Source organism: Camelus bactrianus, chromosome 6 (genome assembly GCF_048773025.1).
Source record: "Camelus bactrianus isolate YW-2024 breed Bactrian camel chromosome 6, ASM4877302v1, whole genome shotgun sequence".
Lineage (NCBI taxonomy): Eukaryota > Metazoa > Chordata > Mammalia > Artiodactyla > Camelidae > Camelus > Camelus bactrianus.
In genome coordinates this window covers 72,710,830-72,726,682 of record NC_133544.1, presented here as the reverse complement: position 1 = coordinate 72,726,682, position 15,853 = coordinate 72,710,830, and the positions used below count along the sequence as shown (strand labels likewise).

At 36.2% G+C, this 15,853-nt stretch overlaps 1 protein-coding gene across 1 annotated transcript in view; it reads right to left on the bottom strand.

The window, feature by feature from the left end:
• CHP1 (calcineurin like EF-hand protein 1) overlaps nt 1–15,853 on the bottom strand; it is a 35,576-nt gene that overhangs the window by 12,359 nt on the left and 7,364 nt on the right. The window contains exons 2-4 of the mRNA XM_010965165.3: nt 15,442–15,514; nt 5,240–5,320; nt 1,603–1,730 (exon numbers count right to left, since the gene is read on the bottom strand). Coding sequence (XP_010963467.1) covers nt 1,603–1,730; nt 5,240–5,320; nt 15,442–15,514 — 282 coding nt within the window. The remainder of the gene's footprint in view (nt 1–1,602; nt 1,731–5,239; nt 5,321–15,441; nt 15,515–15,853) is intronic.

Here is a 15,853-nt window from a genome sequence, read left to right as displayed (position 1 = left end):
CAAGGAAAATTATAATGTTAAACCATGTATCCTTCTCTATGATTCTATGCTATAGCTGAGTTTTTCAATTGTTGATCAACTCCTGGTGTGACACTGAATAAGAAAATTTCTACTGTACTAAAGCCAGCATTAGGCAAATATGTACTAAATATATGCTAAAATTCATAAAACATTAAGACATGACGCTTTGTCTCAGACAGTATCTAGTCTTGAAAGAAGGAAGGGGAATCTGCTAATAAAAGAGCCAATATATTTGCGAACAATTCATTAGAATTCTATTTTCTTCTATATTCTGTTTTGTTTGTACTTAAGTTTTCTGTTCTTCATTAAGGTATACGAATCTTGTGGTAAAGAAGAACAGTATTTTATTATTTTGGTTCAAAAATCTATGTATATGCATGGCTGGGATATTGTGCTGTACACCAGAGATAGACATATTGCAACTGACTGTACTTCAATTAAAAAAAAATACAGACAAAAATCTTCCCTGTCTTATATAACAACACTTATTTCAGAGCTTCTTAAACTCTTCACCTGAAATATCAACAGAGGAGTGAACTCATACTCCTATAGACAAGGAGACCTGGGGCTATGACCCAAGGGCCACAAACTAAAAGTTTAGGTCTCATGTACCATCTTACAAATATATCCAAATTTGGCTTTATATTCTACAATTTATCTATATTTGTTCCAACATTAAAAAGACTTTTAATTTTTTAAAAAATCACCTAGTAAAAACTTGACGGGCCCAAATCACTGTGGTTTCACAAACTTCACTGTATACCACTCTGCACCCTAGTAAGAGAAGCTTGGGCTCAACCAATTCAATACAATTTCAATTTCAACTTGTGTTGAACAAAAAGAAATTTAATTTTTATTTCTTGGAGAAGTATTGTAAAGGATAAGGCAATATACACGAATCATCAAGGGCAGAGGGAAATCTTACAAGTATCCAAGGAAAGGAGGCATAAGGACAAAAATTTAATCTTGCACTAACCCAGCTGTTCATCCCTACTAAAGTCACCAGTATCTATCAAACTCTAAGGTGGGCAGGGTCTTTTTCATTGTTGTCACTCTGGCTCTTACCACAGTGTGTAGCACACAGTCGACATTCTATAAATTTTAAGGATTTTTTTGGGGGGTTAGGTAATTAGGTTTATTATTATTTTTTTAATGGAGGTACTGGGGATTGAACCCAGGACCTTGTACATGCTAAGCACACGCTCTACCACTGAGCTATACCCTCCCCTAATTATAAGGATATTATTAGCAGCAACTCTTATTGCCAGACACTATTTGAAGTACTTGATATATATTAACTCATCAAATCCTCATAAGCTTCCCATGTAACATCCTTTAATACCCCATTTTACAGAAGAGGAAACTGAGGTCCAGAGACTTTAAGTAACTTGCCCAAAGTCACATGACAAAAAGGAACAGAGCTGGGATTCAAACCCAGCCAGTTTAGCTCCAGGGTCTGAGCTCTTAACTACTATGTTTGAGTAAATGCTTATTCAGTGAATGAATGAATGCTTGTTCAAGTAAATGATTTGTAAGAAATGAAAAGCAAATATCATAAGCCAGAAGATTTTATCTCCTTACAGTGCAGTTTGTTGCTTCGGCTGTTGAGTGGTTCTGGTCCATTCACATCTTTGCTCTTTTCATTATCCTCAATGGGTCGGAAATGAGCCAAAGTTCTCATGAATCCACGGAAGTTTACCTGGTCCTCTCTGATTGGGAAATATAACAAACAGAACATCATGTCAATCAAGGTGATTATTTCTTATGAATTCAATGCACTGGCAACTGGTTTAGCTAAAGTGGCCTGAAAGTCCATTTAATGAGGTCTCTTTCCCTATGCATGGTACTTTAGGGCTCATAAAATATCTTTATTTAAGTCTTGCCCCAACCTTGTGTAGTAGGTATTACTATTCCCACTTTACAAATGATTTATCCAGACTTAAGAGAGGTAACAGGACTTACTAGGGACAATCACCTATTGAATTTACTTATATCTCTTTTCCCAAAGAGGATTTTGAGTAGGCACCAAGGCTGTGCTATCAGGCAAGCTGGAACTTGAACTCACTGCTTCAGACTCTGTAGTGAACAGCAAGTTAGTCACTTTAACCCAATGACTCCCCAGCCAGCTCTCATGTCTCCCCTACAGCCACGTATACCTAGCGATATTTTAAGGTTAAGGCATATTATGGAAAAGCTGCTTTGGAAATAAAGTTTATTTAGTTATAGAATAAATACATTTGTGGAAGTTTGGTAAAAAGAAAAGTAGAAAGAAAAATACCACTCCTAGTTCTCCCAATCAATTACAATCGTTAATATATTTTCTCCCAATAATTTTTCTATGCTTTTTAGATAATTGTGAACATACTGCATATATAATTTTGTATCCTGCTATTTCTAAACTTTTAAACATGTATCCAATCAATATAAATACTTTGAAACATTTTAAACATCTGCATAGTAATTGTGTGGCTGTATCATGATTTTATTATTCTCTCATAATTGGATAGATATTTTCCCCATAATGTTTTGAAAGACTTCTTTGTGTATAAAGCTTTTTGGGTACTGAAGATGAGAGAAAATTACCACACTACAAGCTAATCGGTAACCCTATAAGAAATAATTCTAAAACTTGAATGAATAAAGAATGCTTTTTAATATTAAAAAATAATGTCCTATGTGACACAGTTATTTACCTAAGGCAGTCATGGAAAGAACAGGTTGTCTGGTTCCTGTGGCTACCTAAAAATAAATCCTAGTCTTTGTGTGCCCCATTGAATAGATGCGGTATGTAGAGTCTCATAAGTGCCAGGCAGACGGACAGATCAGAGACCTTCTAAAGGTAGATAAGAGTTCAAAGGTGAACTTGTGAGCCCCTTGTACTCAAAAGAATGACCCTTCATTCTTTAAGGTAGCTATACTGCTAATGGAGCAGTACCTCTCAAAAAAGTGAGTAAGAGCTGAGGAATGAAGTAATGTATAGTAAGATTTGAGTCACATGCCGGAATAAACAGGTAAATGAGTACATATATAACTGGCATAATGTCTCTGAGTAAAAGGGAATGAAATATCAATGTCCTACTTTCAAATCTCATTCTTTCAAAACAAACTGAACCTGCGTAAGACTTAAGAAACAAAAAGCCCAGAAGCCAAATATTTATATCTGATTAGAGTAAGAAGCAGAGTGCAGCTTGCTAAGTGCCCAGCCGTACAGCCAAAGTGGTCCTCCGCTTCCTCACATGCACAAGTACAACAGCACACACTGTGTCCTTAACAAAAGATCAGTGGATAGGATGACAGGCAACACTGGAGTCACAACAAAGACGAAGGTAGTCTGGCCTTTATAAAACAGCTTTCCACAAGCTGCTTCTTCAAATAATTGATGACGACTCTAGGGAACACTGAAAAAAAAAGTTGGCAAAATGACTCTATAGGGTTTACTTTTCATTGTAAAAGGTTTGGATACCAAGCATAGTAGTGAAAGTTACCTCTGGACAGGGTTCAATTCTCTCCATAGGCTAAAAATAAGGAAGTGAAAAAAGGGAAGGGCACGGCACTAAAACCACACCTGAAACAAACAGGGCCCTTCAGGGAGAGAAACAGTGCAAAATGAGGAAGTGTATGTGATTACTCCTGGTCAGCATGAACCTGGAAAGGGCAGGTCTCAGTCTGATGAGTCCTGTCTTCCTGTGAACTGGCTGCTAGTCTTCTCCTCTGACGGTCACTCAAATTCACTGAGCGACCAACTTCTCAACTTGCAAATTCCTTAGCTCTCAGTTCAGAGTTCTAAAATTTCCTCTCCAGGTATTTTACCAACCATGTTCTTACTGACAGTCTCATTATTAAGAACTGGCAACCATAAAAACTTTAAAGTCCTCTGGGTCACATAAACAAATCACAAGGAACCAGGAAGCGATTGCTAAAGAGACTACTTACAACAAGATTATACTTTATTCAGGAAAAGGTTCCTAATCAAATCAGTAAATATTGACTCAGTACTTTGAGATCAGTGTATTAGGCAGTGACGCATAGCAAAAGCCTAGTGTTACATTACACAAACCTAAATCTGCTTGAGAAAGTGTGTGTGTGGTGGGGGAAGTATATCCTTAGTCAATGTCATACAAGAAAAGACGGCTGTGGTAAGTTCCAGATCAAAGGAGGCCAAAAAAATACGATATCTGAGCCAGACTGGATCCTACAATGGAGGGAAGAACATGCTAAAAAGGCAATTACTGGATAAAGTGATAAAATTGGAATATCAATAACATATTAGGATAAAATAGATAACGGGGGAAATGGATGAAAGTGGTCAAAGGGTACAAACTTCCAGTTATAAGACGAATATGAGAGGGGAGGGTATAGTGGTAGAGTGCACGCCTAACATGCACAAAATCCTGGGTTCAATCCCCAGTACTGCCATTAAAAAAATAATAAATAAATAAATAAACCTAATTGCCTCCTCCCACATCCAAAAAAAAAAAAACAAAACAACCACAAGGATAAAAAAGATGAAAATGTTCTGGGGATGAAATGTACAGCATTGAGACCACAGCTAACAACATTGAATTGTATCTTTGAAAATTGCTGAGAAAAATCTTCAAAGTTTTCATCACAAGAAAAAAGTAACTATGTCTGAGGTGATGAAAGTGGTATTAATCTTACTGCGGTTATCATTTTTCAATATATAAATATGTAAAATCACTATGCTATACACCTTAAATTTATATAATGTGTGTCAGTCACATCCCAATAAAGCTGGGAAAAAAAGAAAATATATAATATTTTACATTGAATATTATTATAGCACTTGATAGGCATAGTGAGTGTAAATTATGCACTAAATTCAGACTTAATATGAAAATATAATAATTTTAAAATATTGATTACATATTGAATGATAATATTTTGGATATATTGAGTTAAATAAAATATACCTTGCCAAAGTTAATTTAATTTGTCTTTTTAAAATTTTTTAAATGAGGCTATGAGAAAATTTGTAGTAATTATGTATGTGGCTTGAATGATGTTTTTATCAGCTACGACTGAGAGAGACAGAGAGCACACACAAATGAGGCGAAATGTTAAGTGACAATAGATGCATCTGGGTAAATGATATACAAGTGTTCTTCTGTACTATTTGCAAATTTTGCAATTTTTCTGTAAATTTGAAATTATTCCAGATTAGCCTCGGAAAGGAAGCCCAAGAACTGCAGGGACTCACCCCTCTGGAAAGAAGGCATTGATGATTCGGTCCCCCAATGGGTTGATGGCAAGCTCTGGAATCCGCTGGAAGTCTTCCCGGCTGCCAAGAGAATCACCATGAGTTAGAGACCATTGGCCCTTAGCATGAATTCCTTCAGTCATGCAAGAATACAACCTCTCAAGAATATTACCTCCTGGAATTTACTTCTGTGGCAAATTATACCAAATAACTGCAAAGAATAGCACTTTAATAGCTGCCAAGTGTTTCTTGCACCAACTCAGGAGTAGAAGCCAGCTTTGACTATGCCACATTCCAGTGAATTCAGCACACAAGGTCCGTCAATAAACCAACTGACAAGCAAGTACTAAGCTGTCCCTGTAAATGATTCCTTGAACACTACCATTTTCTACTTAGGTATTAAGTTTGGAGAATGAACAGCAACAGCAAAGTACCAAATACTGTAGAGCGTGAATATGGGAGGAAAAATTCAGAGTGGCCTCCGTATCCTTGGTAAGAAGACACATAGCACCTTTATACCCAAGGAGAGAAAAAAAATGTGACGACTAACTGATTCCATACTTCCTTACTCCAACTGTCTTTTCCTCCCTCACCTTCCATAGACCAGAGCTAGAGAAGTATTTATCCCTGGAACATGGCAAGAGCAGCCATCCTCTCGCAACTTGGAAGTCTGCGGAAGTGAATATTGTTAGTTACCTTTCACTGTATACGCATCATGTGCCCCACTAACTCCACCTATATACTTTATCTCATTTCTTCATGTCAACATTTCATCTATAATATCCTTTTAGAGCTGAGGAAATTGAGAGTCAGTGAGATAAAGTAACTTGTCCAGTGCTACAAAATGGCAGAACTGCGATTTATTTATTTGTCTGTTTTTGTTTTTTAAATTGAGGTATAGTCAGTTTACAATGTTGTGTTAACTTCTGGTGTACAGCATAGTGATTCAGTTATACATACATACATTCCTTTTCATATTATTTTTCATTATAGGCTATTACAAGGTACTGAATATAGTTCCCTGTGCTGTACAGTAGGACTTTGTTGTTTAAAACTGCAATTTAAATTGAAATCTGTAAGTCAAAGCGCATGTTCTTTTATCTAAAAAAAAAAACAAAACACATATTAAAAAAACTTTTTGAAAGAAAGGTGCTCTCCCAAAAAATGTTTAATAAGTATATTTTTTAAAAATATACTTTGGTTGATATTCTGTGCCAAGAACATAAAGCTGTCTATAATATAGACAATATATCTACAAAATATCAGTGTCATAAGAAGAGAGAAAGGCAGAGAATTGTAGAATTGTTCTAGATTAAAGGGGACTAAAGAGACACAACTGAACTCAATCATAATCCTAAACTAGTAAAAGAAACAGCTATGAAGGACAGTACTGAGCCAATAGGTAAAAATGGACTATGGACCATATAGAATATGAAATACTACATAATAGTACTATGCCGAAATGCTAATTTCTTTTTTTTTTAACTTTTTTTTTAGTGAGTTAGTCATTTTACAATGTCGTGTCAAATTCCAGTGTAGAGTACAATTTTTCAGTTATATATGAACATACATATATTCAGTGTCACTTTTTTTTATGCTATGAGCTACCACAAGATCTTGTATATATTTCCCTGTGCTACTCAGTATAATCTTGTTCATCTATTCCACATATGCCTGTCAGTACAAATTTTGAAATCCCAGTCTATCCCTTCCCACCCCCCACCCCTTGGCAACCACAAGTTTGTATTCTATGTCTATGAGTCTGTTTCTGTTTTGTATTTATGTTCTTCTTTTTTCAGATTCCACATATGAGCGATCTTATATGGTATTTTTCTTTCTCTTTCTGGCTTACTTCACTTAGAATGACATTCTCCAGGAACATCCATGTTGCTGCAAATGGGGTTATGTTGTTGGGTTTTATGGCTGAGTAGTATTTCATTGTATAAATATACCACATCTTCTTTATCCAGTCATCTGTTGATGGACATTTAGGCTGTTTCTATGTCTTGGCTATTGTAAATAGTGCTGCTATGAACACCAAAATGCTAAATTTCTTGATTTTGATATCAGAATGTCCTCGTTATAGGAAATGCAACATATTAAAGAACGTGGCAAAACGTGAGCAATTAGTAAGTCTGGGTGTCAGGTATATGAAAGGCCTTTGTATTATTTTTTTAACTTTTCTGTAAGTTTGAAATTATTTCCAGATAAAAAGGGGGAAAAAAGGAATATAAACTCAAAATCTGATTTCTGCCTTCAAGATGTTTACTAACAGAAGAGATAAAACTTATTCCTCTAACCTCTTTGTACTAAATGCTAATGAAATGTTCCTGTTCTACCAGGGAGCCTTCAACTCTCTGGCTTTCCTGTGGTTTAACATTTACAGGGTGCTTCATTAATTCAACAAGCTCGTCTCCACCACATCTGGGGGTGACACAGGTAGAAACTGACTTAGGGGACTGAGCATAAAGCTCTGGTACAGTAACTCTGGATTCTAATCTTTCCTTGATCACTTAGGGGAATTGTTTTTATATTAATTCATGAACCAGAAGAAGCCATCTGTAAGATAACTGGGTTGCTTAAAATGATACAAGATAAACAAAATTACTGAGGTCCTGATTATTTAATTCAACAAACATGTACTAAGCTCTTATTACATAATGTGTTCTAGAATACAAAGTCCACATTATCACCTAAATATAGCTCCTCTTGTTTGACAGAGGTTAAGAAACAATAACTACACCTTTTAAATTAAGATTAAGGCTGATTTGAATTGCAAGGTCACATACCTGAGTTTAATGTCTAACAAGCTTAAGTGATTTTAGCTGTGAAAAGTTTAAATACCAGGTCTTGTATCAGGTAGTGGTTCCAAGACCTAGACTGAACTCTTTCAGTCTCAATGAGTCTTGGACTTCCAATGTCAGTTAAGAACCTTAACCCTGTCTTTTGACACTTTTTAACTCTACTCTTATATTTTAGATTGTATATACAATGGGGTCTATAAAACCGAGGGGAATACTGTTGAAAGTATCAACATAAAAATGAAAGAATATTAAAAAAAAATTAGTTTGTAAGCTGTTAAACAATACAGTTTATTATTGTTGATTATTCTATAGTGGAATGGAGATCATCTGGACAGTTTCTCTATAACTTAGCTTCTCAAATTTGTCCACTGACACAAATCTAATGAGGAAAAATAAATACTTCAAGCGGCCTACACACAAGTGTTATAATTCATTCAAAATGCAGATTTATGTGTGCTTTTAAAAAATATACCAATATTATATTCAACCTCATAGTATAACTAGGGAAATCCTCCTTGAATATTATTTAAGAAAGACATTATTACTGATAGTAGGCAAATCTAAGAGCAGAACCATGTATAACAGCATTCTTTATGGTAAAAAAAAATGAAGAATGGTTTTTCAGACATTCACAGGCACAGGGATGCTCTGAGAAATCAGAGTTTGAGAGATCTTTAGTAATCAGAAGTGCCATTCCCCTACACTGATCTTCACTGGGCAAGTTCCTTCTCTTAGGTGGAGATGCAGCCTAACAGTTAACTGCTTATATTTCAAGGACCCAGGGTCCATGCTTAGATGACTTATACATAATGAGGACATTAAAATATGTTAATTGGACATATCTGTGAGAGGTTGTCGCCCAGGAACACAGTTCAATTAAGAAAATAGTTTTCCATATTTAAATAGTATATTAGAGATAAATCATTTATTATTTATATGTATTATATAATTATTTATGTTTCTTAACATTGAAATGATAATAATTTCCATTATCTAAAACATGTAATTAATATTTTAAATTAAATTGATAAAATAATCTTGTTGGTTTTGTTTTGATAATAGAATCTTTTTCATATAAAGTGCCAGTAACTGCTGAATCCAGTCTTTGCTACTTATTTTAGTATTCTGGGGCCAGTCACTTATTTGCAAGGCTGCATCTGACTTTTGGTTGAGGATAGTGGCTGCATACACATTTACCTCCTCTCTTTCTCTAACTGAAGGACATGTCAGTACACTTGGGAATATACCCATGACATAAACAACCAGGGTGGGAGGTGTGTACTAGCAGACAAGGGATTCTGACAAATTCTGGAAGTCAGATGCAAATGTAGCAACCAGTAAGTCAGAGTAGCAGGTCATGAAACTCTGCAGCAGAGTTGAGAGCCATTCTGTCCTGCAGTCTTAGCGAGGTACCACGCTCAGAGTTGCCAGGTAAGGGAAGCAGCATTCAGGGAAATTAGTAAGAGGAACTTTTAAAGAATGGGCCAGCTGCCCACTGCTGCCAGTGCCCATCACGAGAATATAAAACCATCTGTCCTCAGGATAAAAGTGGAGAACTGCAATTGAAAGAAACTGAAATATCTACCTGGGCAGGGTTTCAGCCAAATGTGGGAGGTTGTCCCCCAGGAACACAGTCCTTTTGTTTGGGGAAGAGAGTTGCAAATCTGTCCTCTTGCTCCCTGACCAAATACCCTAAAGTGGTTGGCCAAATTATTGGCCATGCTCAGAGTACAAGGGGCTTAGACTCAGCCCTTTCATCCAGGGAAAGACCTGCGGAGAAACCAGCCACAAACAAGCCCATGTCAGTTTTCTACAGTAATCCACCCAAGCTTTTTCATAAACATGATTACACTACCACCAGTGCTCACCAGATACTTTTGGAAAATTGATAGCATAAAAGAGTAGGATCGAGATCAATTGAAAAAATGATATTTCAGGGGACAAAGAGAGTTCTGAAAGATTCTAATAAGTAACCCAATAGGCATTTGATAAGTTTTGCACCTGTAAAACAAAAATAAACTACCACGATAGAGCAGAGGTCAGAGAACAAGAAAGTTTCTTGGAAATTAAAAGTACGATTGTGTGAACAAGTTCATCAAAAGGTCTACAAAATAAATTCAAGGATATCTTCCAGGAAATAAAGCAGAAAAAATCAAACAGTCAAAACATATGAGAGAAAACTGAGTCACAGTGGCCATGCAATAGAAATGCCATAAAAATTAATAAAGAAAGAAGAAGGGGAGGAAATAAAGAAATAACAGAAGAAAACTTTTCAGCTAAAGGACATATTTTTAGAGAAAGTTCACCTGATACTGAGAAACGAACAATGAAAAATAACCCTCAAAAAGGTACAACTTTGTGAAACTTCAGAACATCAAGAGGGGATATTTGAAGCATTTGGAGAGGAAAAAAAGATTATCTACTAAAAGAATGAGAATTAGATTGGCATCTAATTGGTTCTCAACTGTGAAACTCCATTCTGGAATGACTGACACCACCATGTACAAAGTAAGTGTTTATCCAGGATACTGAAATCATCTGTCCTCTAGATAAAATCAAACAAGAAAATGAATCTCAAAAGCACTTAGGATTTAAACAGATAAATGGCTATCATTCAGGACATAACCTCTTAAAATTTACAGGTAATCTTTATTTAAGTGATATATAACAACACAGCCAACTAGTAATTTCAGTAATAACTTCCTTTCCTTTTACTGGTCTGCCCCCTGTAGTCAATTTAACCTGCATGATTTAATATCAAGGAATATTTTTCATCATAGTATTATTTGAGAAAAATTACCTGACAAAGATCCAATATTAAAATTGCTCAATGTACAGGATATTTTTTAAGTAAACTTTTAATGAAATATAACATACATATAGGAAAGAGCACAGATCACAAGCATTCAGCATGGTGAATTTTCACCAAGATTAAGCCAGCACCCAAATCATGAAATTGATTATCTTCAATATCCAGACACCTCCTTCATGCTTCCTTTGTCTCTATCTGCTCCTCTTCCCAAAGGACAGTCATTATCCTGATATCTAACACCACAGATTAGATCAGCATGGTGGATATTTAAGCCAAAGAAACCTTCTTTGTGTTCAGATAATGACCAGGCTCTCATCCTGACTTGACCTAAAAAGGACCATTTCAGGGTATCTTACAGGACCCAGCTGCCTTTTCAAAGACCAACATCAATGGCAGTAGCAGAAATATTTCATCCAAAATAATGCCACCTATACTGATGAGGGATGTTGCGGGTAGGCGAGTATATATGTGTGGGTGGGGAAGGCTATGTGCAAACTCTCTGTATTTTCTGCTCAATTCTGCTGTGAATCTGAAGCTGCTCTAAAAAAATAAAGTCTATTAATAAAAAATTTTTTTAAAAGGTAGAAGTTTTAAAAATGGGACCTGAAGAGACTAAGATTTGTGAGGCAATAGTATATATTTATATTCTATGAAATACCAATCTGAAGATTATTACTTGTTTTAACTCAACACCTACTGGTGTGCCAAGGAACTAAGTTCTACAAAACATACTTTGGGTCAAATATCTGAAAACACTTTGTAGAAGCTCCATTTCTAACCAAAGCCTTTCAGAGTTTCTGCTTTATGTTCCCCGAGACTGACATTTTAAAAAAAGGAATACAGAATGCCTTGAATGGTACATTATAGTCTCTCACTCTGCAGAATTTGGCTTCAGGCCCCAGACATAGAGCATCTTGAGAAGAGGAAAGTGAAGAAAATGTAAAGAAAAATATTTCTCCTAATAATCTTCTTAGGAAAGTGGATTCTGTTACAGGTAACAAGAGACGGGAGGTAACCTGTATGTTTGGCTGAGCACCTTGATGGGTTCTAGAGAGATCAAGATAAGCCTTGAGCTGAGTTTGGTAGTACACGCTGGAGAGAGCTAAATCACTCTGTAATATAGAAGAATTTTGAGTTTAGCAGGTTATCCCAAAGGCTGGAGGGAGCAGAAGAGACGATGGGGTTGGTGGGGAGAGGAACACAATTTAACAAGACAGACAAGAGGCTGAGATGGTCCTTGTCCGAAGGCACAGCCAGTGTGAAATCCCTGATAGTGAGTGGATCCAACAAAATGACTTATACATACAGCTGATCCTTGAACAATAAGGGTTTGAACTGTGCAGGTCCATTTATGTGCAGATTTTTCTCAATAGTAAATATTATAGTACTACAGGATCCACCACTGGTTGAATCTGCAGATGCAGGTATGAGGGAGCTGGGTATACCAAGTGCAGGCTGTAAGCTATCCTGGGATTTGAGGGTGCAGTGGGCCACCACCCCTAACCTCTGTGTTATTCAAGGGTCAACTGTAATATTCTAGTTGTTTACTATGTAGTACAATGGAGTAATTTCTTCTTGTACTCAAGGTGGCTTGGGGCTTTTCTCATATTATAATTTACGCTAAGATGGAGATCAAAGAACAGATTTAAGGCCAAGTGCTTTGTAAAGCTGAATATAAAAAAATCAGCTAGATCCAGGTAACCATGAAATCAAAAGTTACCCCATCACTTGCTACCACCTCCTTTGCACAAAAAATTTGTATAAATCAGAACTGAAAACAGCGCCTAGTGTGTCATAGGTATTCAATAAATACCTATCAAATGAGTGAAGTTAGTTCACTGGCTTTCCGTAGTGTGAAATAATGTTTTAGAGCCCAAGCAAATTTTACCTAGATTTTAAGGAGCAGATAACATTACCTGACACCAAGAAAGTTTTCACCTTTTCTGAGGATAAACAGCTCCTTTTACAAAAGCTTTTCCATTGTTTTCCAGCAAATAGTGAAAGTGATTAAAACACACATTTACAAATCACCCACTTACTATGAAGAATAAAAGAACTCAGAACTAATGTGAATTCGTTATCTTCACTTAGTGGTTAAAATCTGAATTTATGAGGAAGATGTAATCCCAAACTCAAGTAAATTATTTAAGTATTTGGACTGAAGGGAAAAACAGAGATTTCTAATCTGGTTTTTTTCAAGTACAAATTTATATAGTCTCTTCAACAAATGGTGCTGGGACAGCTAGATATCCACATGCAAAAAAAAAAAGTTCGACTCTTACATATCTATCTGTCGCTACACACAAATTTTGTATATACAAACCACAAAATTTTGTGTGTGTATATACTTATACACACAAAAAATAACTTCAAATGAATCAACCTAAATATAAGAGCTAAAACTATAAAACTTTTAGAAGAAAATATAGGGATAAATCTTCATGACCTTGAATTTGGCAACAGTTTCTTAGATGATACCAAAAATACATGCACCAAAAGAAAAATTAGATAAACTGGACTTCATTAAAATTTAAAACTTTTGTGTCTCAAAGAATACCACAAAGAGTGAAAAGACAATCCACAGAGTAAGAGAAAATATTTGCAAATCATATATCTGATAAGGGTCTAGTATCTAGACCATAAAAAAAAACTCAACAACAAAAAGAAAGATTTACAAATGGTCAACCAGTACGTAAAAAATACGCTTAACATCATTAGCCATGAGAGAAATGCAAATCAAAACCACAATGATCTACCACTTACATCCAGTAGGATAGCTAGAATCAAGAGATAAGTAAGTGTTGGCGAGGATGTGGAGAAATATGTACCTCATCACATTGCTGGGGGGAATGTAAAACAGCACAGTGCTGTGGAAAACAGTTTGGTGGGTCTTCAATAAATTAAACATAAAATTACCATATGACCTACAATTCTAATCCTAGGTATATGCCCAAGAGAACTAAAATATAAGTCCACATAAAAATGTTCATAATAGACAAAAGGTGTAAACAACCCAAATGTCCACCAACTAATGAAGGGATAAACAAAATGTGGTATATGCACACAATGGAATATTATTCAGCTATAAAAAGGAATGAAGTATTGATACATGCTACAACATGGAAGAACCTCGAAAGTATCACGTTAAATGAAAGAGCTAGTCACAAAAGTATGATACCATTTGTACGAAATGTCCAGAGAGGAATGGGAAGTGACTGCTCAATGGGTATGGGGTTTCCAACCAAGATGATGAAAATGTCCAGGAACTACACTGCGGTAATATGTAGATGTAGTTATACAATGTAGTTACACAATGTTGTAAATGTACTTAATGCCACTAAATTGTACACTCTGAAATGGTAAATTTTATGTTATATGTATTTTGCCTCAATTAAAAAAAAAAAAGACTAAGAAAAAAGGACCTACTGTGGTCTTTGTACATGATAGGTGTTCCATAGTCGTTGACTCTAGTGACTGTGCAGCATGGTTTTGGTCAATTTCTGCTTCCAGTGATGCCTGATTTTGCCCTAAACAAACATGGCCCTGTGGATTTACCAGTATTCTCTAGCTCTTCTGATTAGGATTATGCACAAAGGCTTAGCAATTATATTCCTTCCCCCTTTATGCTACAGACCACACCTATGCTAGACGACTTCCAAAGAAGTCCTAAACTGTTTCTTGCCAGCCGCCAGAAAGGAAAACAGCTTCATTCTATACCAATCAAAGCTGAGGAAAAACAGTAACAAAATGCTGCTACTGAGGGTTAGGCTGGGAGGTAGTGATATTTCATTTGACTATGAGAAGACAATTACAAACATAGAATGATACAGCATTATATTACTCTGAAATCATATAGTGGGGGAAGGGTATAGCTCAGTGGTAGAGCACATGCTGAGCATGCATGACGTCCTAGGTTCAATCCCTAGTACCTCCATTAAAAAAAAACTTGAAATTTTTACTTACTCTAGACCAGTTTCTCAACTCTAGCACTACTGACATTTGTGGGAGTTGTCCAGTGCATTGTAGGATGGTTAGCAGCATTCCTTGACATCAGTAGCATTCCCCAGTTATCAAAAATGTCTCCAGATATCTGGCCATTGGGGCAAGGGAAATAGCCCTCATTTGAGATCCACTGCTCTAGACTAAAATACTAAACTTCTTATCTATCATTAATACATATAAATTGATGCACCCAAGGGTTACAGGTTGGTCTGGGAAATGAGAGGAGAGAGGACAAAACAACCATACCATCTTGGATTGCTATGGCTGAGCCTCCTAAAAGTTACTGTGTTTGGGAAAGGGCTGTAGGAAAACTCAAGCAGAGAGAGCTGAAATTCTCAAAGGTATGTTCATAGGACCAGAACAACAGCCACCCAAATTAAGGGGAGTTGCAATAATGCAGCAAACATCTGGTGACAAACATAAATCCATTGTTCTGTTTATTTAAGTCCCTTGTGGATCAGTGATGCTAAAGATGAGTGAAGAAATGGTCCCTGCCCTCTGAATGCCAAAAGCCTATTGTGTCTGCTCTTGGACAAAGGCAGCTATTCAGACATTGCCAGAAAATAAAGAAAGGAACTGCCTACCTGAGAGTCCCATTCTCTCCTTTGTCCAGGCTGGTGAACCGGCTGTAGAGACGGGTGATCTGACTGTGGGAAACTAAAGAACACAAAATTAGTCCCAGATGGAGAAGTCACCCTCCACTCAAACTGAACCTGAGTATGGCTCTTCAGAAGCCAGTTGTCTTTCTAGTCCCAGCCCACCGTGAAATGCATTAAAGTCAGTAAAGTAGGGTGATGTCTCCACTCTACCTCTAGGGTGTCAAAGCACAAAATTTTAAAGCTAAAGAATGAAAGGAGTTAGAAAATTAACTAAATCACAAGTAAAAGTTGATTCTCAGTAATGAAGTCTAGGCTTAATTAAGACTCCTGTGTTAAATGTCAGATGGTTAAGATTTAACAAAACAAAGCCAAATTTACTTTAAAAGGAAATTATGAA